Source organism: Numenius arquata, chromosome 1, assembly GCF_964106895.1.
Source record: "Numenius arquata chromosome 1, bNumArq3.hap1.1, whole genome shotgun sequence".
NCBI classification, from domain to species: Eukaryota; Metazoa; Chordata; class Aves; order Charadriiformes; family Scolopacidae; genus Numenius; species Numenius arquata.
In genome coordinates this window covers 838122-861590 of record NC_133576.1, presented here as the reverse complement: position 1 = coordinate 861590, position 23469 = coordinate 838122, and the positions used below count along the sequence as shown (strand labels likewise).

General features: G+C 46.3%; 2 protein-coding genes across 3 annotated transcripts in view; one reads left to right on the top strand and one right to left on the bottom strand.

Moving 5' to 3' along the window:
• Positions 1 to 10295, top strand: part of FOXJ2 (forkhead box J2) — a 28958-nt gene extending 18663 nt beyond the window's left edge. The window contains exons 4-11 of one of the 2 annotated variants that reach the window (XM_074148117.1): positions 1689 to 1757; positions 2125 to 2265; positions 2703 to 2901; positions 4784 to 5107; positions 5503 to 5604; positions 6064 to 6264; positions 7048 to 7146; positions 7713 to 10295. In XM_074148117.1, the coding sequence (XP_074004218.1) occupies positions 1689 to 1757; positions 2125 to 2265; positions 2703 to 2901; positions 4784 to 5107; positions 5503 to 5604; positions 6064 to 6264; positions 7048 to 7146; positions 7713 to 7801 (1224 nt within the window). In that variant the 3' untranslated portion in view covers positions 7802 to 10295. The remainder of the gene's footprint in view (positions 1 to 1688; positions 1758 to 2124; positions 2266 to 2702; positions 2902 to 4783; positions 5108 to 5502; positions 5605 to 6063; positions 6265 to 7047; positions 7147 to 7712) is intronic. The other variant, XM_074148125.1, reaches the window with a different exon arrangement.
• A 1225-nt stretch (positions 10296 to 11520) lies between these two features.
• C3AR1 (complement C3a receptor 1) lies at positions 11521 to 12639 on the bottom strand. The gene has a single exon (XM_074157748.1). The coding sequence runs from the start codon at positions 12637 to 12639 to the stop codon at positions 11521 to 11523; it is 1119 nt and encodes a 372-aa protein (XP_074013849.1).
• Positions 12640 to 23469: the final 10830 nt, after the last annotated feature.

Genomic DNA, 23469 nt, shown 5'->3' with positions numbered 1-23469 from the left:
AAATGTAGGTCTAGTCCAACCTGTTCTGTTATGAAAGACCATAGCGGCTGCTGGTTGAACAGCAGGACTATGATGTGACATCATGGGTTTTATGGAGGCAAGATCCATGGAAGTGAGAGCAGAACTACTACCTATTTAGACTGAAAAACATTTGGTGTTGAGAAAAAAGTGTCACCATCAGATAGTTCATATCTGTAGAAATCATTTACAAGTAAAACTCAAGAATTTAGGAATTTGTTGGCTAAGTAAGAGCTAATAAAGCTCTGTTAGTATGTATAGATCGTAAAGGGGAGTTGCTAGCAAAACTGAGACTTGGGATCTTGGCATGCAAATATTATTACTATTAAAAAAAAACAACAAACCCACCACAAAACAAACAAGCAAGCAGAGGGAGATGGTGGGCACAAGAAGCTATGTATTTAGACAGAAAGATTGTCTCCTCCCCCGCATCCTAAAGTTACCAGAAAGGGCCACTTCCGCAGGCCTTTTATTTCAGGTTATATTTAAAGGACTAAGTGGTACTCATTTGGTGTCTGTAAATGGAAGTAGTGTATCTTTGAAGATCACTGCTCAAAAATACCATTGATTATATGGCTTATTTCAGGAAATCCTAACTGACTTCAGTGTATATGTTTGCAGGTGTTCATTGGCATCTTGGGTTGGGTTTATAACGAAAACCTGTCCTGCGCTTATCACTGATTATTCAGATTTCAATTGGAGGTTAAAATGAGCTAAATCACACTCTAGAATTCTGTTTATACTTATTGAGAAAACAACAGATGTGATTATAGTCTATTTTATGTTGAAAGGGACCTCTGGAGGTCAACACGTACCCCAGCCTCTCGCCCAGACAGGGACAATTAGATTGGGTTGTTGAGGTCATCATTGAATTTTCAGTATCTCCAAGGATGGAGATGTTCCAGTGCTGCACCACCATCATTGTGAAGAAACTTTTCTTTATGTCTGATTATAATTTCCCTTGCTGGAACTTGTGTTTGTTACCCCTTATCCTTGTGCTGTGCATTTTTGAGAAGAGTTTGATTGTCTTCTTTATAATCTCCTTACCCAGTTGAAGACAATAGCTAGATCCCCTTAGCCTTCTCTCGTCCAGGCTAAACAGATCTCACTGTGTGAACTGCTTGTACGTCATGTGTTTTAGTTCTTCACCATCATGGTGGCCCCTCTTTGGATGCATCATGTGCACATCAGTGTCTGTCTTGCACTGGGAACCCCCTAAATGGGCATAGTACTCAAAGTGGGATCTCACAAGCGTGGAAAAAGAGCGATCCTTCTAGCTGTCTGTGCCCCGTCTGAACATTGAGTTGGTTCTCATCAATCAATAACAAATTCATGCTGTGAGGAAGGTACTGAAGGGGGTGTGCAGGCCCAAAAGTGTTGGCCTAGCTTGGATTAAAACATCCATTGCTCTTTTTGGTGTCCTGTTTCGGAGTGGTGGAAAGTAGAGCATTCTGCCTTCCACCAACAGCATCATACCTCATTGTTCAATACATCCCAATGCAAGAGAGGAATCTCTTTCCAACACTGAAGTCTCTGTTGTCTGATGTTCTGGAGGGTGATCCTTGTGGTCCTAATGTTTAGTTGGTGCTGCGTTCTTGGAGTCAGTAACCCTCCACTTCAGAACGCTCTCTGATTTTAATCATGCATTCACCAATGGGTCTTCTTTCCAGGGCTCTTATTGGACAATAGATACGTGTCCAGATATATCTCGCAAGAGGCGACATCCTCCAGATGATGACGTGAGTGTTGTTCTTTCCAGACAGCATGGAGCAGGAGGGGGGAATTCCCTTCTTGTTCCACGGAGTCCTTCCAGCACCAGACCATGGTATCGTTCTGGGGGCAGTGTACAGATGGGGAGACAAAGGCTAGGACTGAATGAATAAGCATGTATATCCTGCGGATTGGCTGTTGTTGCTGCTGTTCAGTAGCAAAGCTAATCTTGTTTGAAGTCCTTTATCCCGACTCTTTAATGACTAAGGCCAGTCCTGCTCTTTTCTAAGCCATGAACTTCTACAGTCGGGTAGCTGGCTTCCCATCTGCAGTTTCACTTCTCCATCTGTTCTTGATTTCTGCTCCTTTCCTTTTCTCTTTCTTCCTTATCCACAGATACCACAAGACTCCCCAGAGCAAGAGGCAAGTAAAAGCCCCCGAGGGGCTGTTCCAGTCAGCACAGAAGCCTCTTTGCCACCTGAGGCTACCCCTCAGCTGTCACTCCAGAGCACCACCCCCATTGCCAACTACAGTCAGGTGAGCAGCAAGAAAAATGACAGAAGCCTTACATGACAGGGGAAAAGGAGAGGGAGAGGAGTGCACGAATGGAAAAGCGGAGTGGTGAGAGGGAACTGTGAAAATGGTGATACAGAGGCAAAAATAAAGAAGAGAAGAAGCTGAAATTGCACAGAAGGAAAATAAAGAGAAAGTGAATCTTAACAAAGGGCTTGATGGGGGTAAGGATAAAGGCATAATGGCATTAGACAGCTGAAGAAAAGGCTGGAGCCAGCGTGCTGCAGAGGGAGGATGTTGGTTGATTTTCCTCAAGGGAAATAGCATTTGGGAAGGTTTGCTGGGAAGTGAGCTAAGTGATACGGGATATCAGTGCATGTTCTACCTGTATGTAGTTTCTGGATCCCTGTCTCAGTTACAAAACTGGTACGAACTAAAGGCCTTACTTCTACCTTCCTTAGCAGAGTGCAGGGCCTGTGGATGTTGCCTCTACTGTGGCAGGGGGACAGGGCCGTGAAGGGGCCGATGTGCCACCCCCTCTGTACAGTGCCAACCATGACTTCAAGTTCTCCTACTCTGAGATCAACTTCCAGGATCTTAGCTGGTCCTTCCGAAATCTTTACAAATCCATGCTGGAGAAATCATCTTCCTCTCAGCACGGTGAGTAACCATATGCGTCATGTGGGGTGGGCAGGTGTCTGCCCACGCAGTTCTTGTCTACTGATCTATCCTTGGTATCTCTCAGATCTTTCCTTGTTTAGGAGCCCGTGCAAACAGACTTTCCTTCTTTGGTATGCTGTAATTAGTTCTGCCAGGAACAGATAAAGGACATGCACATTTCTTATCTGTTGCTCCCCTCAGTTCTCTCAGAATTAAGAGGATAATGATTTAAAAATACTTTGTGTTGATACAAAAGCAAATACTGAAATGGCAGAAGCTTAGAGAAATTCAAGTCCTGAAGAAAAGCTTGTTGGAGAAGTATTCACAATCTGTCAGGCTAGAAACCAAAAGATGGAGGGGATTGTTGCATGTAGGCAGAGTTTCTTTGAAAGGAGAGTAGAAAGTCATCATTGCTCAGCTCTGTTAAAACTAGGATTGTACAAAGCCTTGGAGAACTGAATTTTGTGGACAGCGAGTGCGGAAGAGAGAACCTACAACTCCATTTGTAGCTTGCATTTCTGGGACTGTGGAAGGAGCCACCAGAGGGCAGAATTGCTGTAGGAATGAGATGAGATGGCCACAGAAAACACTTCAGAAAAATTTCCAGTTGCTGTTCCCACCTTTAAACACTCTTCTAAATATTAGTCTGGTGTAAAAAGGAACGTATCAGATGAGCCTCTCATCTATGCTGTCAGCCATCATAGAGTGCAGGTGAAGTTTGCTACTCTAGGAGAAGTCTCCTGAACTTGTAGCTTCAGTGAAATAAAAATTCATTATTTTTACTGCTTTTATCATGCTGACACTTGAGATTCCTAGGAGGAGGCTGTTGAATGAGGTGTTGTAGAATAAGAAAAGTACAAAAATGTAGAGCAGAACCTTGAGTCGGTGTGTGCCTCTGTAAAAGCTTAGCAGCAGTCTTTCCCCTCCCCCCCCACCCCAAGTCTTCGGCTGTAAGGTAGCCTAGGAAAACTTGCAATCTTTGAGGAAATTTTGTGGGCAACTTTTGAGTCAGGATATTCATCCTTTCGCAGTAGTAGGATGGTCTAAGGGTTGATTTTTGGATCTAGTGAAAAACTGAAGCTGGATTGCAGGTGGTCAAGTAAGGGCACTCAAGAGTAAGAAATGGGTAGCTCAGGTTAGTGGCATGTTGTGCCCTTCACTGATTTTTTACAGAGGTTCCACGACGTAAGGGGAGAATGAACCAGGGAAGGAGACATAAGAGAGATGCTGAGCTCCTGATGTGGAGAATAATGGAGGACACCTGATGCTCTTGCATGTAGGGTATGCCCAAAATACAAGAGGATAGAAATGACACTCTCAATGAGTCAGAAGGAATGAAAATAATAAAGGAGCCCTGACGCGTGCGATGTGCTCTATGTACAAAAGCAGTAGAAAGTGTGACCTCTAATGATCTGTGTGAGAAAAATTGTGGAAGTTCTCAACCAAGCTGCTTATAACACAGAAACTGAAGGGAGCTTTTGGAAACAGCAAGTCATTTATCAACTTACCTGTTTTCTAAATGTGTTGTTTAAATTTGCTTAATGGTCATTTCTAGGAAAATAACACATGCATGAAGTTTTAGGAGAGCATGGGTTACTTTGGTAAATATAGTAAAAATCCAGGGAGGAATTTAAGTGCCTAACTCTGTACTAGAATTGTAAATCCTTCTGGGGCTTTGTTGTAGAGCCTTTTGTTTTGGACAGAATCTGGAGCATGGTGAGGGCATAACTGTGCAGGTGATAGTTATTGGCAGCCTGTAGAGGGTACTCCAGAAGCTTCATAAATAGAAGGATGAGCACTGTGAAATTAGAGATGGATAATTTAAGCAGAGGTCTGATCCAGGCAGCTCTTAAAGCTCCCTCCTCTGTCTTTTACTTGGCAGGTTTCTCTTCTCTTCTTGGTGACATGCAGCCCTCCAACCACAACTACTACATGTACCAGCAGCAGCAGCAGCAAGGCCCCTCATCAGTGGGTGCTGCTCCCCCACTCCACACTCCAACCCCAGAAGGTTGCCCATCCCAAGGGGGAAAGCAGCAAGGTGGTGAAGGTTATGGCCCTCCACCAGTGATGTCCATGCACCCACCCCCAATGCAGCATGGAGGCTACCACCAGCACCAACATCACCCGCACTCCCACCCACAGCAGCAGCCACATCAGCACCAGCAGCAGCAGCAGTCACAGGCTTCAATCAACAGCGCTGGCTTTGGTGAGTCAAGGGCGATAGAAAGAACAGTTGGGGAAAAAGGAGCAGCGAGGAGCTCCCAGAAAGCAAGCTTGCTTGCGGAATTTCTCTAAGTAGCGTCTACGTTGCGTGTGGAAAAAGGGTGGAAGCCAGTTATGATTGAAATCTGAGAGGGAAATGGATTCCTTACTGAAGGAAAGGAGGATACATCCCACACGGGGTTTGGGATTCTGTTTAGGGATGCGGGATAAAGTCAGGGGCTAAATGAAAAAGGAAGCACCGTCCCCAGTCTTCCAAGGGAGAAGGGATTTCTAGCCACTGTAGCGTCAGGCTCTTTGGTGAAGAGGGGCTGATCGTTTTATATTAAGGGGTAGAGGGAAAGTCTGTATTGGAATAATCTTGTCCCCATTTCATTTCAGCGTTTCCCCCTGATTGGTGCTCCAACATTGATTCCCTGAAGGAAAGCTTCAAGATGGTAAACCGGCTGAACTGGTCTAGCATTGAGCACTCCCAATTCTCAGGTCAGTGTTGGCCTAGTGACTAGGTCTAGTGACTCAGTGACCAGGGCTCTAGTCTAGAATATGAGTGCTGTGCCCAGATATTTTTTTCAATGTAACCGTGTCAAGTCCATGGGTTTCTCAGTGACTCAAATCTTCTCTTTGTAAAACGAGGTGTCCTACTTCATGGGTTCTGTTAAAGACCCTGAAGCGCTTGGACAGTGCAGGAATTTGTGTCAGGGGGAGTTAATTCATAAAAGTATGTCAGAAAGCTAACTGAGATTTTTCCCTCCTACTCTTCCCTCCCTGAGTCAGTGAGACAGTACCCTAGATATGGAGCTCTCCAGGAGTTTGGTGACAGATTTGAAGCAGCGAAGTTGGGTTTGTGGGGAGAAGGTAGGATTTAGGAGTAGAAAACAGAAACTCTTTGCAAGAAAGACCAGTGTGAGTGCTGTCTTTGACGTTGTCCTTTGTCCTCTGCAGAGCTGATGGAGAGTCTGCGCCAGGCTGAGCGGAAGAACTGGACACTGGATCAACACCATATTGCCAATCTCTGTGACTCCCTTAATCACTTCCTTACCCAGACTGGTCAGCTCCCTCATCTGGTTGGCCCACAGCAGCCTCCCCGAATCTCTGATTCTTGTGCCCTGAACAGTGGCAAACAGGAGCAATCCATGAACCAAGGTAATTAGGAGGGAGACTAAAATGACCTGTAAATGAAGGCCCAGTTCTGCAAATACCCTAAACTACTTGCTGCCCTGTCGGGCAATGTAGCACCGAGCAACTCAGGGCTAGGCTGTCAGAGCTGTTTGTAGCAACCAGCTTCCTCTAGCTTTAGAGAATTAGGATGTCTTACGTCTGTGGTGTAGACAGACCGTTATTATGTGAGGCATACCGCCGACAGGCAACCTTTCCACGCAGAAATATGTTTAAAAGGTAAACCCATAAAAGGAGAAGGGGGTGGTGTTTTTTGTAGGTGACCAACAGAAAGGAATGGCAAGGTAGAGAGATTGCTGTTCCAGATGGCAGGAGCTGTAGGAGCTGTAAGGAAGAAAGCTCTTGCACCCGTGTTGGAGAAATACTGACTGGACAAGGAGTAGGAGGATGCAGTCTGAGGAGAGCACAGAGGATATCGTGGTCTTGATAGAACTGTTGATGGTGTGTGTCATCTAGTACTGAACTAAATGGATTATATTAAGCCAGATTGTGGCGTTTCTGGATGAAAATTTTCTTCCTTTGTAATAATAGAGAAATTCCTGCTGGTTCCAAGAACAAGATCCCTGACCAAGCTATAGCTTGCAGTTAGGACCCAACAGTTGAACATCTATCTCCTCAGTATCCCGTGGGTCTGAGTGAGTTGCTCTGTGGCTGAGCTGCCACCCAGTCGGGGCCAAGACAGATAACCAGAATGTTAACAGGTTGTTTTGGTCTGGTTTTTTTTTTTTTTTTTTTTTTATCCTTTCACAGTGAACTCCTATGGCCAGCCCCAGCCTCCCCATCTCTTCTCCGGGCCATCTCCTATGTACCAGATTTCCACCCAGGACTCTCCAGGTTACAATCGCCCAGGTAAGGGGTGACATTAATGTTTACTGGTATAATATGCCTTAAAGAACCGTTTCCCAAGCCCTTTGTGCATTTCTCCCAAAGCACTTACTAATCAAGTGGAGCACTGAGGGTAGAGAGGGAGCCTGGACTGCAAGGGACCTTCCATTTAGGGCTCTGCCATAGCTCTGGCAAGGTTTAGGATTTCGGTGGCCTGATTTATTTCACTTCGCATAAGTAGACTTCTAGCTCAGCCTCAGCCTCGGTTGCTTGAAGGCAACTTCATATGAGAAGCTTCTGTTGATGAAGTCCTTTGTCTCTATCAGCAGTCAGTTGTAAGGAAAGTTAAGGAGGCTGAAACTTAACCTCTGTAGAAGCCGCTGTGGAGAATTTCACAGCAGACCACCTACAGGCCTTGGTAGGTGCCGTCTGACGGGGAAATTCATGCCAGTAATGTTCTTGTTAGACTGTTGGAAGGGAGAAGGCTTGAATCCCTTAGGCTTTCTTTTGCCCAAGTGCCCACTGTGAAAAAGTGTAACATTTTTTATTCTAACTGTGCTCTTTCCTTTCTCTTCTTGTTTTTGGCTCAGCTCACCATCTGGTCCCTCGGCCTCCAGGGCCTCCTCCAGGTGCCAATGAGGAAATCCCTGATGATTTCGACTGGGACTTGATCACCTAGCGAGCTACAGACTTGATAGCCCGTCCTTTGTGAAGGACGCGGGAGGGGGACATGGGGTGAATGGTGCCAGCACCACCCTCCCCAGCCTCCCTGCCTTGCCTGTATATAGATATATATTCTCTATCTCCGCCAGAGAAGCCACCGCAAGATGCTGCCGAAGATAATCCTTCCTTGCGTCCTGTTTTATCTTCTTTTTCTTCTTTTGTTTATTATTATTATTGTTATTATTATTATTATTACCGATAATTGAGCACAGCCCTCCCCCTCCTCTGCTGGCCTTGGACGCATCAGATTGGCTCTTTGGTGTTGCGTGGTGCTCTGTGGAGGGCAGAAAGATGGGTCCTTGGTGCCATGAAAAGACCTCGGAAGGCTGAATCCTCGAGTGCATCTTTCTCTGCCTCCGTCATTTTGCGTTTAACAATCCCTCTTTCCCTTCAAGGTGGCCAGTGAATCTGTCGTATTGGCTACTGGAGTGAGAGAGCCTAGTGGACCCTGGGAGCCTATAGTTATGTTGTTTCGTAAATGTTGTAAAGGTCAGGGGGCTAAAGGGACACTGGAGGGGGGTGATCTTAGCTCTGTGAACTTTTCTCACACCAGCAGGAAAAGCAAGAAAAGTAGAGTTCCCAAGGACAAAGAGAGGGTAATCCCTGAGGTAGGGAGAGCTGAGCTGAGCTGGGAGGGTAGACCTGAGTTTGGAGAACAGAGAATGTAGCAGAGATGGTATTTCAGCAGAGAAGTTGAGTTTTAGAATGCAGTGCCATCTGTGAGGACCGAGAGGGGTTTTGAGGGAATCCTGACCTATTTTCTGCACTGCCTTTTGCGGTCTTCGGGTGAAGACTACGTACCCATCAGGTAAAAAGCAGTCAAGGGTGTCACGTGATTCAGCAAATTCTGTTCCCCAGAGCTTTTAATTTCACCCCCACCCCTTGAAGCCCTTCTTCAAAATATGTAGTGAGGCTCGTACTTGCATATGCAAATTTGGAAGTTCTTTCCCATCAGTATTTGTTCCCTTATTATTTGGCCCCCCGCCCCTTGTATGTCTTTGGAGACTGTCCTTGCCTGTGGTTGGAGAGTGCCAGCAACGGGAATCTTGTTGCATCGGTGCACGTTCTCAGTCAGTGGTTCCCGCTTTGATGAATGGGCTAATGCTGGGAAGAGGAAGCTGCTGCTCAGCGTGGAGGTGAATTAGGGGACTTCTGGTCAAGGGGCTGGACCCTCTGGTCAATCAAGTAACTGGGAGGCCCTCACGGGTTTTTTGTAAGCGGTGCGTTAGAAGAGAGAGGATGAAGTGGGGCAGATTTTTAAACCAAACAGCCAAAGAGTATAGTGTAAAAGGGAGGAGGGTGGGTCAGACCCCTTGCAGTTCAGCTGGGGAGACGATGGGAATCTAGTGTAAATCCTGAAGGATGAATTTTGTTAGCAATTGCAAATCGGGGAGGTGGAAAAGGCGCAGAAGGAGGAGTGAGTGTTGAGGTGCCTCCTCCCCAAAGCTGTGTCCTGTGTTCCCCTTTTTCCTGATAACGGCTCTGTTCTGTCAAACCTCTTAATATTTTGTAAAGCCTCCCCCCAGCCCTTATTCCCTGTTTACCAGTGAAGGGAACCGGGATGGAAATAGAACATCGCATCCGCTTGACAGGCCTGGGGCAGGGGATGTAATAACCTCTGCTCTGCAGGAAGGTAGGGAACTAGCGTTGCTTTTTTAAATTTGCTGTAGGGACAAACCAATTGGATCTTTGTCAGGGAAGTGGACAGAGTCTCATTGTATTGGGGGGGAGCCATTTTTGTTTCTTTTTTTTTTTGTTTGTTTGTTTTTCTTTGTTTTGTTTTGTTTCTTTAAGTGTGTGTTTGGGGGGGAGTTCATCATTGAGTGTTTCCAAGAGAAATGAGGAATCCCAGAGCCAACTTCAACATGGAGCCAGCCGTTATCTCTGCTGCCTCGGGATGGGAGGAATACAGCTTGGAAGCACGTGTGATGGGTTTCTGTGGAGAGTGGCACCCGAGATGACCACAAGAGGACCTTGGGTAGGTGCCAGTTAGTGCTTTCCAGAGGATGTTGCTGAGAGCCGGCCCTGTGGAAGTCTGAAAACACCACCGGAAGAAAAAACAAACCAAGATGGCTCCTTCTGCTTATCCCAGTGCTCCTCATTTGTGTATTTGCATCATCTGCATATTAAGTTGCGCCTCATTTGCATATGTAAATACATGCCGGTCAGTGTGCAAATTAGCCTCGTTCCTCTGCCCCTGAAATAAATGTGCGTTGTTAGTGTGTTGGGAAGGCACGGGGCGGGCGGCGCGGAGCTCCCGCGGGGTGCGGGTACCGGCCCGACGCCAGCCTGTCACACCCGGAGAGGGGCTCTTTGCAGGGTCCCTCCAGCATGGTGTGACCCCCCCCCCGTGCTTCGTGTCAGTGGTCAGGGAGAGAGGGGCGCGGTCTCACGAGTTTATTTTTGTGCATGCTTTCTTAATAAAAAGAAAAAGTGAATGTTTATGGTTTAACTCTTTTGGTGCCAGCATTGAATTTCTTTTTTCAGCAGCGCCCGTCGGGTGGGCTGGGTTCCCACCTACTCACTTTAGTGGCTTTTTCTTACCCTTTGTTGACCTTTTAAGGAAGGACTAACACAGAAGGCGGATTTTAAACCGCTCCTGTAGAGTACCTAGCAAGCTATACTTCTGCTTCTCAGAAACAGAGAGAACGTTCAAACTTGGGAAGCACCTACAAAGAGCCTGACTGGACAAAATTGTTATCTTCCTCTACCAGAAAGACACGCGAAACGCATCTCTTCTGTAGAACGCAGAACGTGCCTGTGTTGCAACAGGCTCGTTCCCCACCTCCTTAGGGTCAGACGAGAGGTTACTACTTCCCAATTCCAGGGTTTTACAAAATGGCTTATAGTCCAGCAGCCGCCTAATCGGGTTCAGGAGGGATTTCAGTTGCTCAAATTCTGCTCATGTGCCATCTTAAGATGCAATAGGGTACATTGGGATAATCTCAGACTACTTCCTGAAAGGAAGATCTGGGATTCTGGTGGTGGAGGGAGTGTTGGGGAGACGGTGAGTAATGCACGCTGACGAACGTAGCTACAGCATGCGCATCGGACCAGTTACTACTGTACAGGGATGTATTTGCCGGGACAAAGAAATATCTCGGGCATCTCCCAGGGCACGAGATTCAGTTCGATGGAGCCGATGGGGGCACGTGCTGTTCTCATGTAAAAGAAAATGTAGCGCTGCCCTTTAGGTGAGTCTTCAGGAAGAAGCCCTGAGAGCCCAAGTATAGTCAAAGGGGAGGAAAGATGGGATGACAGATTCTAACGAGAGACACCCAAGTTAGTTTTATCTGCAGTTTATCAGAGACAGGAGATACAGAACACAGGTGTATGCAAATAACTCCAATAACATTCTCATCTAGAAATTCAGAGGTTAAATTACATGATCTCACCGCAAATCATTCTGCAAGCCCGCTTGCTTCTTTCAAGGTTAAAGTACTCTGTGTCTCCTACTTCACTAGAGCCTTCCCTCAGGTTATTACTCTTTTTCCAACTTCCCGTCTCTCTAGAGCAGGATATAAAGGGGGTGAGCTGTTTTGACTTGAACCGTCTCGGTGTGAGCTCTGCAGAGTAATCGAAGGTGTTGGGAGGAAAAAAAATAAAGCTGTGGAGAGTGCTTGATGTGCGGGGCTATAGCTCCCTCTCCCTACAGTGGTGATGGGAAGTCGTGCATTACACCGTACTGCTAACGTCCTTCTCTGTTGAAGTCTTGCTTCTGTCAAGAGAGTAAGGGATGGAACGCGTTGGTTCCTCAGTAAAGGCACCTTCCAAGATTCCTTGCAGCGATTGCCGTGCCTTTGCCCTGAAGTCCCGTCCCACAAAAACGTAGAGCAGAGGGTTGATGCAGCTGTTGGCATACGCAAGTGCTATAGAGAGGTGATCCCAGAGGATCAATGACTCCCTCAGTCCTGTTCCGAGGGTAGGTAGAAGGGACAGAATCCCAACTACGTGGTACGGAGCCCAGCAGATGAAGAATGCAGCTACCACAAGCGCAACGGTTTGCAGCATCCTGTTGGGGGGTTTATGAAACCGATTTGCACACATTCTGAAAGCAATAAGGGCATAGCAAAATGCCATTATGCTGAAGGGGAGTACAAAGCCAAGGACAGCCCTAGTGATATTTATTACCACTATGGCAAGGGGTACAGAATAATCACCTTCATAAAAATTTGCCCATGAGTCATTCCCATTGTAGGCTAAAAGTGAGTATTTTTCCAATAACTCATTTACAGAATCATTCGTATAATCTAGCACTTCATCATCTCCAAAATTGTACCCGCACGCGGTTTTGTCATCGTGAGTGCTAGTCTCACGGTAGCGAAGGACAGGGCAGCAGAAAATGAAGGCCAGGATCCAAATGGCACTGCATAGTAGCGACACAAATTTCACTGTTCGATGATTTTGGCACCAGACGGGTTTCATCACAAGGAGGCACCGGTCAATGCTGATGGCCATGAGTATGAAGACGCTAGCAAACATGGTGAAGATTATGACCGATGGAATGACTTTGCAGAGGAACCAACCATATGGCCAGTGTTCGTGGAGGGCCAGGTGAATGATGGAAAACGGCAAGGACAAGCAGCACATGAAGTCAGCCACAGCAAGGTTTAGGAACCACACAATGTTCACAGACCTTTTCATTTTCAGACCAGCGACCCAGATGACCAATCCGTTGCCCGGGACACCTATAATGAAAACTGCGACGAAGACAGCAATGGAGACAATGGACCCTGATGCATAATGTACAGCAGCCTCTTCATGGGAACTGCTGTTACCCAGGAGTTGAGGCATTCTGTAGCTATAAAACAGAAAGAAAATTATTAGGCAATTCGCTCCCCAAATTCTTCTCTGTACTGAAGCCTCTCTGAGTCAGGGGACAGTAGAAAGCTGTCAGGGTACAAAGGCATGGGTCTATAGAAGTCTGTGCTAAAAGCTTACTACTAATCTGTCCATTATACACCACCATCGTTCTCATGGTGGCTAAGCTACGTAAGCCCCGCTATTCAAACAGGGGGTTGCTCTACACTGAAGTTCTCCTGTCTCTGTCATCCCCTTTGATTTCAGTCTGGTTCCTTTTAGTCTCCGCTCCAAACGAAGCTCTGTGTTCGCATGCCCACACTATCACCAGGCGTCTTTCTTGACTGACTTCCTGCTTTGTATACACTTCTTCAGAAAGGTAAGTCAGCATTTTAATTGCTTTTCCCTTTAAAATGAGTGATTTCTTCTGGTACAAGCAGGTTTAGGTTGAGGAAGCAACGCTTGTCTTGATGAAATAATCCTGCTCCACTTTCTGGACGTTGTAACTAGAACAGCCAGGACAGCAAGGGGTATTTTTAGGGAAGCATCAGTAAGCACTTCCTTCTCCTTGCTTTTGTTCTGAGCTCTCTGCTGGTTCCTTAGAAAGTTACGTCTTGATGAGCAGAACAGAAAGAAATGAATGGTTTAAGAAAAACAGACAGAGATTTAGTTGTAGGAAGGCAAAGTAAAATAAAGCACTAGCAGTAATGTTCTCGAGCCATTTTAGGTATAAGAAAAGACGCCTTATTGCAAGACAACGAAGCTGAGCCACAGCATACTTAAGTGACGTTTTAAAACTATGAGAATAGGTATGGAAAAACTTTAATTGTTCAATTATTCTTGGACTTAGATGTAAATGTACTAGCAAATGTAAAATGTACTAGCAAATGTACTTAGCAAATGTAAAAAGGAAAGTAAAGGAAATCTAGCAAAGTGAAGATAGAACTGAGGAGGAGAGCCTGATCTTAATTCTTCAGGCATTAATAGAATTGTTTATAAAATCCGTTAATTGTTTATAAAATCCCTTGCTGAATCAATGAAGACAGTCGCGTTGCTGAAAGGTCCCTAAAAGCTTTGCCAGAATGCCAGGAGACCGCACGGGTAAGAGCTGAACACGGTGTGCAGAAACGACTGAGAAGACACGAGTAAGATAACCCAGACTGATTTCATTTTACCCTCTCTTATGCCATTACTTAAATGCCATTCTGTGCAGCACTAAATGTTAAAATTATTTTGGAAAAAATAATCCAAATCATCAATCTCTTTTTTGCATAACATATAGTCTAAACGTGCAGCGATGCATTAGTGTTAGAACCGCTTCACAAGGAAGAAATTGCGTCATTTGCCACTTTTTTGTTAACAATCACTAAGAGGCTTTTATGTGAGGGTGACCTGCAAGGAAAGCTACGAAAGAAGTCACTGGAAGGCAACTGGGGACTTAACTTATATTCTAACAAGTTTGTGGTCTTGCTGACATACGCAGAAGCAACTTTTACAGGGACAACTCGAGAACAGCGCTGCAAGAGCTGCATCTTGCTGCCTCCCCATATAGCTACAGAAGATGGTATGAAGAGCACAGGGAATCAAGGAATGGTAAAGATAAATAGTAACACTAATCCTACTCCAAAGCAAACCGAGGGATGAATCAATAAGAAGATACTGCCCACGCTATGTTTCCAAGAGCACTCAAAGGGCTGCTATGCGGTTATGAAGGTGGAAGTGGGAACCGGAGGGGGGAGAGAGGTTTTCGGGAGTGCATAAGAAATTGCAAATTGAAGAGGAAAGCAGAATTCTGCAGCTTATTATACCTACCCAAGTGAAGCAGATATTGCAGTGTGTCAGGGGACAAGCACCATCAGTCCTGTCTCTGGAGTGACGGAAAAAAGAAACTCACGTGACATTTTAGGAACTGCTTTTTTTCCTGTATGTGCACGTGTGTTCTTTCCCCCTGCCAGAAAGGCTTAGAATGACTCATATTTGAGGTCTTAGAGAAGATCTGCTGATAAAATAAACAAACTAAACAAACAGCTGCTTTAGTCAACGCTGTCTCATCACCGTCAAAATAAAATAGTGCCCCGAGTCAATGAATAATAGAAAGCAAGGGAATGGTAGGCACAGACCTATATTTTAATATAGTTTCCATAAGACAACTGAATCAGATGACTTGCCTGTTGGCACAATGCTGACCTTTCCTTGATGTAATTCATAATTCCAAACTCTGCCATCAGGTGTCCGAGCTGTTGCCTTGCAGCCACTTCCATGGTTTATTAGATCAGCACATTCACCTAGATAATCCCGTTTCTGGGATTCTTATCAATCCAGATCAGCTTCTGTCCCAGCTTGAGACAGCTTAGTTCACCAAATACAGAACATTGTACTCAGCAAACCATAATTGGTCAAGTCAAAGGCATTTTAATCTGATTTTTGACTTTTCAGGGCATTTAAAGTCTTGTTGGTTTTTTGGTTTTTTTTTTAAAAAAAAAAGAAGGAACTTGACTGATGAAAAGTTAGAAGTTGTTAACAGAAATGCTGATGACAAAAAATGTGGCAAGGCTATAAAAAGAAAAGACGTCTAGGGCAACGCGTTTCCAACGTGCAACAACAGGGTCCCCCCCCCTCACCCCTCCCAGTTTGGGAAATCAAGACCATTAGCAGAAATGACAAAGCCCAGACATAAAAGAATCAGCCTCAGTATTTCGGTTTCGGTCTGGAAAACGGATCAGGATGGAGCAGAGTTCTGCTCCTGAGCCTATCTCTGCGAAACACACGAATGCTGCCACCACCACAAACGCTGTGAAGCCAGAGACAGGCACGGAGGCCAGGCCAGGGCTGTACCGCCGAAGATGGACAGGCTGTCAGCAGCCTGCCGGGAAAATTCCTCTAACTGCATCTTATTCTCACCTGCCATCTTTCCTAGGGGATTCCTCAGACCCAGACAGAAAGTGTCTCCTGTTGGGCCAAGGGATCATAGAATCATAGAATCATCCAGGTTGGAAGAGACCCCTGGGATCATCGAGTCCAACCATCTACCCTACACTACAAAGCTCTCCCCTATACCATATCGCCGCCTTTTCACCACGTCATGACTTGCTAGCTCCGGTCAAACCTCTCCTTTGCAAGAAGGTCCTTCTCCACCAGTTGGCCAGCTCTGATCCTCCTAGTTAAAACCTCTCTCCTGCAGCAAACCTTGACAACTTTTATTCCAGCCAGCTCACCCCGGACAGAGATGTGGTACCTCTCTCTCTATAGGTTTCCAGATCAATGAACCTTTTAAGCAGCTTGAGTGGGGAAGCGTTTTGCACCTGAGCATAGAGCGCCTAATGAGGTAGACACTCCAAGGAGATGGTGCAAGGAGGAAAAAAAGACACTTTGTTACTTTCATAAAACGTTCACTTCGATCAGACCAGACCTTCAGCTGGCAGCTTTTATGGTAATCCCAAATCACCACACTGCGTTCTTTTCTTCTCTTCTGGATCTCTCCCTTTCCCTCAGGATAAACAGACGAAATTAGCTTAGAAAAGCTCTAATTCACAGAATGCCTGAACAGTTGAAGTTGGAAGACTGAAGACTGTCTAGTCCAACCCCAGCTTCTCAAAGCAGGGTCAGCTGGATAATATTGCCCAGGACGGTGTCCAGTCAGGTTTGAGTATCTCCTTGAGTAAAGAAGGAGACTCTACAAACTCTCCAGGCAACCTGCTCCAGTGTTCAAGCACCTTCACGGTAAAAAACTATTTTATTGTGTCCAGATGGAACTTCCTGTCTTTCAGTTTGCGCCCACTGCCCCTTGTTCTGTCACCAGGCACCACCGAGAAGAGTCTGGCTCCATCTTCACTAAACACTCCCATCAGCTAGATGATAAGATGCCTTATCATCCAGCTGCCAGTGCACGTTGCCGGCTCATGTTGAGCTTCTCATCCACCAACACCCCCAAGTCCTTCTCCTCAGGGCTGCTCTCCAGCCATTCTCCGCCCAGTCTGTATTTGTGCTTGGATTGCCCCAACCCATGTGCAGGACCTTGCACTTGACCTTCATGAAGTTCACACAGGCCCACCTCTCCAGGTCCCTCTGGATGGCATCCCTTCCCTCCAGTGTGTCACCCGCGCCACACAGCTTGGTGTTGTCAGCAAACTTGCTGAGGGTGCACTCGATCCCACTGTCCGTGTCGCCGACAAAGGTGTCAAACAGCACCAGTCCCAATACTGACCCCTGAGGAACACCACTCATCACTGGTTTCCTTTTGGACAGTGAGCTGTTGACCGCGACCCTTTGAGTGCAGCCATTTAGCCAATTTCCTAAACACCAAGTGGTCTGTCTGTCAAATCCACATCTCTCCAATTTAGAGATCAGGATGTCATGCGGAACAGTGTCTGTGTGAGCCGATGCAGGCAGGATGCAGGAACAACCACAAAACCACGGATGAAAGGCAAAGAACAAATTTAATCTCGATACCTCATGGATCGGGTAATCCCCGAAGCAGCACACGGGCAGAGGCACACAGGCACCGTGGAGCAAGAGAGAGTCCTTGTTAGCAAGAGAGAAGGAGAGCTCCCACTTGCTGTTCTGGCCTGTATTTCATGGATTCAGGCAGGCATAGTTTTTTGCTGTGCTTTGATCTTCTTCAACAGCAGGGCAGGAATGTCGGGCACATTCGATAAGGTGCCCCTGAGTCCATCCCAGGCCTACGTTATCTAAGTGCAGGTGTTCTTCTTGTTGAGCACATAAAGAATAAACATCAATTAGTGGGATATGTGTGTTTTCCAGCACCCCACATGCAAGTCACTTGAGCGTGTTTACAGTCCTCCCCGCTGATCTCCCCTTACTTTCCAACAGTGTCAAATCCAGGTAAACTTCATATTGAAATTTATCTTGATGTAGAGACTCAACCGGACAACACAAGTTGGCCAAAACCTTAATGCAAGTTACCATTTATATTGCCATTTCAGGTTTGTTATTACAAAACTGCATCAGTCTCAGTTACTGAATAGTTAGACCCATACACAATTCTAAAAATGTGATCAGTACGTTTACAAAAACCTCCCTCCTGCAAGAGTATGCAGGTTCTCTCCAAAACACTTTGGCAAGAACTGAGAATTCTACTTGTATTTTATAATTCTACTACTTACTCTGCAGTTCTACGAAGCTTTGCAGCCCTTCTCAGGTCTCCCATTCGTTTTCTGCAGGTGGAGTGACCTGGAGCTAGCTAGGATCTTCCACAGACCCTGAATGTTTCTTGTGTATACTTGCCTTCCTAAAAAAAAAAAACCTGTCCGAAGATTTGGACAACAAGCAGGGAACAAAGCTTGGCAAAACTGGTACGTAGATAGATCGTAATTAAAAAGTAGCTCTTCGTAATAACAGGTTCTCAGTACTGGGTGAATATTCGGGTCAGATGTTTTGCCAGGGCATTTTCAGTGAAGGAAGCACCATTTGAAATAGTATTTGGACTCTTTTGTAAAAATGCTCATTTTGGGATCAACCCTTAAGTTACTGAATGGTCATTTTACGGGACTGGTTTCCCCTGTACCTTCTGCGCAGAGAAGATCCATCTATTAAGTACATTCCTGAACAAATCCCTATTCTTTTTTTTTTTTTTTTTCCTTAAATAAGCAAAGCAAAAAGCAAAGCAAAAGCCCAAATGATTCTTCCGCATGGTTAATTATCAGGCTACCTATGGATTGGCATTAACAAATTTTACCGTATTTGTTTAGGCCTGTTATTTGCACACCTCATATGACTGAACATCGTGGACTTACATCCAAGATTTCTGCTATTCCTTGGGTTTCATTCATTGAAGATCTCCACGTGGGAATAACATGGATCCTCCATTGCTTTCATACTCTAATTTTAAATATATTCTCTTTCAATATTTCAACCTCACTGCTTAATCCTTTAAAAAAAATAAAATATTAAAAAATGGTAGCTATTATTGGCAGTGATTTGTATTTTCCTGGTCCAGAGTTGCTTGTTTGAAAAAGACAGAAGAATGTTATGTTCTCTGCTGGTTAAGTCTCAATGGAATTGGATGGGAGATGTATTGCTGGTGTCCTGGTGCTGCTTGTGCATCTTTCCTCACATGCCTTATAAAAGTTGGCCCTTTGCCACTCTCATCTTAGATGCTCTCCTTCTAGAAGGACTGTAGGAGGATTGTGGCACGCTGAATGACAGCACAATAAAGAGGCAGGCGAAATTCAATATTGCTAATTGTGAATTACTGAATTTGGAAAAGCAACCATAACTTTGATGTACTCTAGGTAAGTTATTACCGTGCAAACAAAAAACATCGCAGTCACTGCAGAAAGTTCTATGAAAAATCAAGTCAACACGCAATGCTATTGTAAAGGTAAATATAATGGGAAGTATTCAGTTGCTTCTTGAATACTGAATGCTGTGGTGGTCCTTGATCTTAAAAACAATTATAGAATCAGAAATTATACAGAAAGTGATGACTAGACAGCCATGCCTCAGAACGGCTTCTTTTGGTGGACAAGCTAAATAGACGAGAATGCTTCACCTCAGGAAAAAGACATCTAAGTAGCAGCATAAGAGACACATGGAGAAGGTGACATATGAATTTTTATAGCACAAGAACTAGGAGGTATCAAATGAAATTATCAGGTAGAAGTTTGTAAACCAAAAATTACAATTTTTCATATGCACAATTATATTAATGACTCCAGGGATGATATGGGTAACCAAATGCATAAAGAATTTCAAAAAAAGCAATTAGATGAATCCATACAAGGAAAGTCTATAAAATGTACTAAGTATAACAAAAACACACCAAACCCCTGGCCCACAAAGCCCTTACACTACAGATTGCCAGGCCAGTATACTAGAAAGTGTAATTCATAGAATCATAGAATCGTAGAATTGTCTAGGTTGGAAGGCGCCTTTACGATCATCTAGTCCAACCATCAACCTAACTCTGATGAAAAAAAAAAAAACCACCCCCCAAAAAACCAAACAAAAAACCACACCACTAAACCATGTCACTAAGCACCATGTCAACCCGTCTTTTGAACACCTCCAGGGATGGTGCCTCCACCACTTTCCTGGGCCGCCCATTCCAAGGCTTAATAATCCTTTCTGTGTAAACATTTTTCCTAATATCCAACCTGAACGTTCCCTGGCGCAACTTGAGGCCTTTTCCTCTTGTCCTATTGCCTGTGACTTGGAAGAAGAGACTGACCCCCACCTCTCTACACCCTCCTTTCAGGGAGTTGTAGAGAGCGAGAAGGTCTCCCCTCAGCCTCCTTTTCTCCAGGCTGAACACCCCCAGCTCCCTCAGCTGCTCCTCATAAGACTTGTGCTCCAGACCCCTCACCAGCTCCATTGCCCTTCTCTGGACCCGCTCCAGCCCCTCAATGTCTTTTTTTGTGGGAAGGGACCCAAAACTGAACACAGCACTCGAGGTGGGGCCTCCCCAGTGCCCAGTACAGGGGGACGATCACCTCCTGAGTCCTACTCACCACGCTGTTCCTGATACAGGCCAGGATGCTGTTGGCCTTCTTGGCCACCTGGGCACACTGCTGGCTCATGTTCAGCCCACAGTCGACCAACACCCCCAGGTCCTTTTCTGCCAGGCAGCTCCAGCCGCTCTGCCCCCAGCCTGTAGCGCTGCAGGGGGTTGGTGTGATCCAAGGGCAGGACCCGGCACTTGGCCTTATTGAACCTCATCCCATTGGCCTCGGCCCATCCATCCAGCCTGTCCAGATCCCTCTGCAGAGCCTTCCTACCCTCCAGCAGGTCGACACTCCCACCCAACTTGGTGTCATCTGCAAACTGACTGAGGGTGCGCTCGATCCCCTCCTCCAGATCATTGATAAAGATGTTGAAGAGAACCAGTCCCAGTACTGAGCCCTGGGGGACACCACTCGTGACGAGCCACCAACCGTATTTCACTCCATTCACCACCACTCTCTGGGCCCAGCCTCCAGCCAGTTTTTAACCCAGCGGAGAGTACCCCTATCCAAGCCATGGGGGACAGTACAATTCTGTACTGTCTTTCAGCTGCTTTGTTGTTTGCCTCTCATTAACCTCTTTGCCTTAACTCCGGCAGTCTGGCAAGCAGCGTAACACTGGCATATTGCAAGCAGGGAGGGAGAGCCTTCTTTCACACTGTGGCACATGCCCACACTACGCATCGGTGCTGTGTGTTCCTACTAGTTCTTGTGCAGGCTGCATAAAAGGGTTCAAATCTCTCTTCCCAAGTAGGTATCTGTCCACTCCAGTACACAGCCTGGCAGGGCACCCAACAGCAGGGTGTGGGCCACTGCTGCCTGGGGCACCCAGGTCTGCAGAAAAGCAGATTATGTCAGCCCTTCCTGCTTCAGGAAGCCAGAGCAAGCTGGCAGCAGGGAAGGGGAAAAGGAAGCTGTGTGTTTACCCCCTGCAGCGCTACAGGCTGGGGGCAGAGCGGCTGGAGCTGCCTGGCAGAAAAGGACCTGGGGGTGTTGGTCGACTGTGGGCTGAAGATGAGCCAGCAGTGTGCCCAGGTGGCCAAGAAGGCCAACAGCATCCTGGCCTGTATCAAGAACAGCGTGGTGAGTAGGACTCGGCAGGTGATCGTCCCCCTGTACTGGGCACTGGGGAGTCCCCACCTCGAGTGCTGTGTTCAGTTTTGGGCCCCTTCCCACAAAAAAGACATTGAGTTGCTGGAGCGGGTCCAGAGAAGGGCAACGGAGCTGATGAGGGGTCTGGAGAACAAGTCTTGTGAGGAGCGGCTGAGGGAGCTGGGGGTGTTCAGCCTGGAGAAAAGGAGGCTGAGGGGAGACCTTCTCGCTCTCTACAACTCCCTGAGGAGGTTATAGAGAGGTGGGCGTCAGTCTCTTCTCCCAAGTCACAGGCAATAGGACAAGAGGAAACGGCCTCAAGTTGCGCCAGGGGAGCTTCAGGTTGGATATTAGGAAGAATTTTTACACGGAAAGGGTTATCAAGCATTGGAATGGGCCGCCCAGGGAAGCACCATCCCTGGAGGTGTTCAAAAGATGGGTTGACGTGGTGCTGGGGGACATGGTTTAGTGATGTTTTTTTTGTCAGAGTTAAACTGATGGTTGGACTAGATGATCTTGAAGGTCCCTTCCAACCTAGATGATTCTATGATTCTATGATCATTCCGTATCTGTTCAGGTACTTAGCTTACAGCAGTCATGCGTCTTTCCTGTGCATCTACTTATACAGCTGACATCAGAATTTCTAGGGAAAACTAGGCCAGTTACATTTAGATATGCTAGTTAAATGACACGTATCCTACTCCGTTAGTCTTAATGACCGAAGACTATTCCTGTCCTTGCCTTCAAAATAGCTTCACTTACTAGACTCCCTTTCTTTGTTTCAAAGTTTTTCTGCACCGCGCACCATCAGAGATGAAATGCTGGGATAGCTGGACATTTGACCTGACAGAAGGGCAGCTTGTTTGGCTGCTGTGATTGAGGTTCATTACCATCTTGTTCCACTCTCTGTAAACCGCAAGAAACAAATCTCCAGGTACCGTTTCAGCTCTCACTGAATTAATTAACAGTATTCTGTACTGGAAAAAAATAATCCCCTAAACTTAGTGCCCTTTCATTCACTTTCTGCTTTACCCTCAGCAATAAACTGTGCTCACTCAGTCTTCCATGGACAGCTTAAATTGCATCCTAAGCACAACTAGCTCGTGCTCTGCCCCCGGCCCCGGGTCTGCGGATATATAACTTCGTAACTGTTCTTATGCCTTCCAGTTTTCCCAGTAAACATTTATGACTTTTAGACTTCAACAGCAAGCTGAACTGGAAAGTCACTATTGAAAAAACCAGCAGTTTAAATGCTACTAGTTTTTATTTTGTTTGATAAATAGACTAGTATCTATACACTTATCTCGGCCCCATTTCTGGGAAGTCACGCTCCTGAAATTAACCTTTACATAGCAGGCATTTTCAGCACTTCTAGCTGCAAAATTTGCAATTATTTGTGCCGTTTTCTCTTTGGTGTGCTGTTTCATCAAAGGCTTCCTAATCTGGGCACCACAAGCCACATGAAAACTCCTTTTCACATAATAACCCAAGCTTTGACCCAAGGCCAAAGGGCAGAACAAGGGAGGCAGGGAGGCAGAGAAGCTCCCCAGCCCCCTGCCCAGGGCACCCAGCGATCCACAAGCCCCCTCTAAGTACTCGTGTGGCGGCACAAAACCCACCCCCGTGTTTCAGCAGGGCCCAGCCCCGGATTCCCAGCTCTTGGCCTGACACAGGCGCCTTCTGCTCGGTGCCACCGTCCTCTGGAGCCCACAGCCAGCGCCTCGCTGCCGCATACCGGGCCGGCGGAAAAGCGGCAGCTCAGGGCCTTCCCAGCACCCAGGGCTGGGAGCTGGCCTATGCAAGGGTGTGTTTGCCCATCCTGCTCTGCCTGCTCTCCGGCATGGCTGCGCCCGGGTCCTGGATAAGCCCAAACCAAATATGGCCTTGCCAGGCCCTGTGGGGGAACTGCCAGGACCCAAGATCATAGAATCACAGAATCATAGAATGGTTGTAGTTGGAAGGGACTTTAAAGATCATCGAGTTCCAACCCCCCCTGCCCTGGGCAGGGACACCTCCACTAGAGCAGGTCGCTCAAAACACCATCCAGCCTGGCCTTAAACACTTCCAGGGATGGGGCAGCCACAACTTCCCTGGACAACCTGTTCCAGTGCTTCACCACCCTCACAGCAAAGAATTTCCTCCTAATATCTAATCTAAATCTCCCCTCTTCCCATTTAAAACCATTACCCCGTGTCCTGTCACTACACTCCCCAATAAAGAGTCCCTCTCCGGCTCTCCTGTAGGCTCCCTTCAGATATTGGAAGGCTGCTAT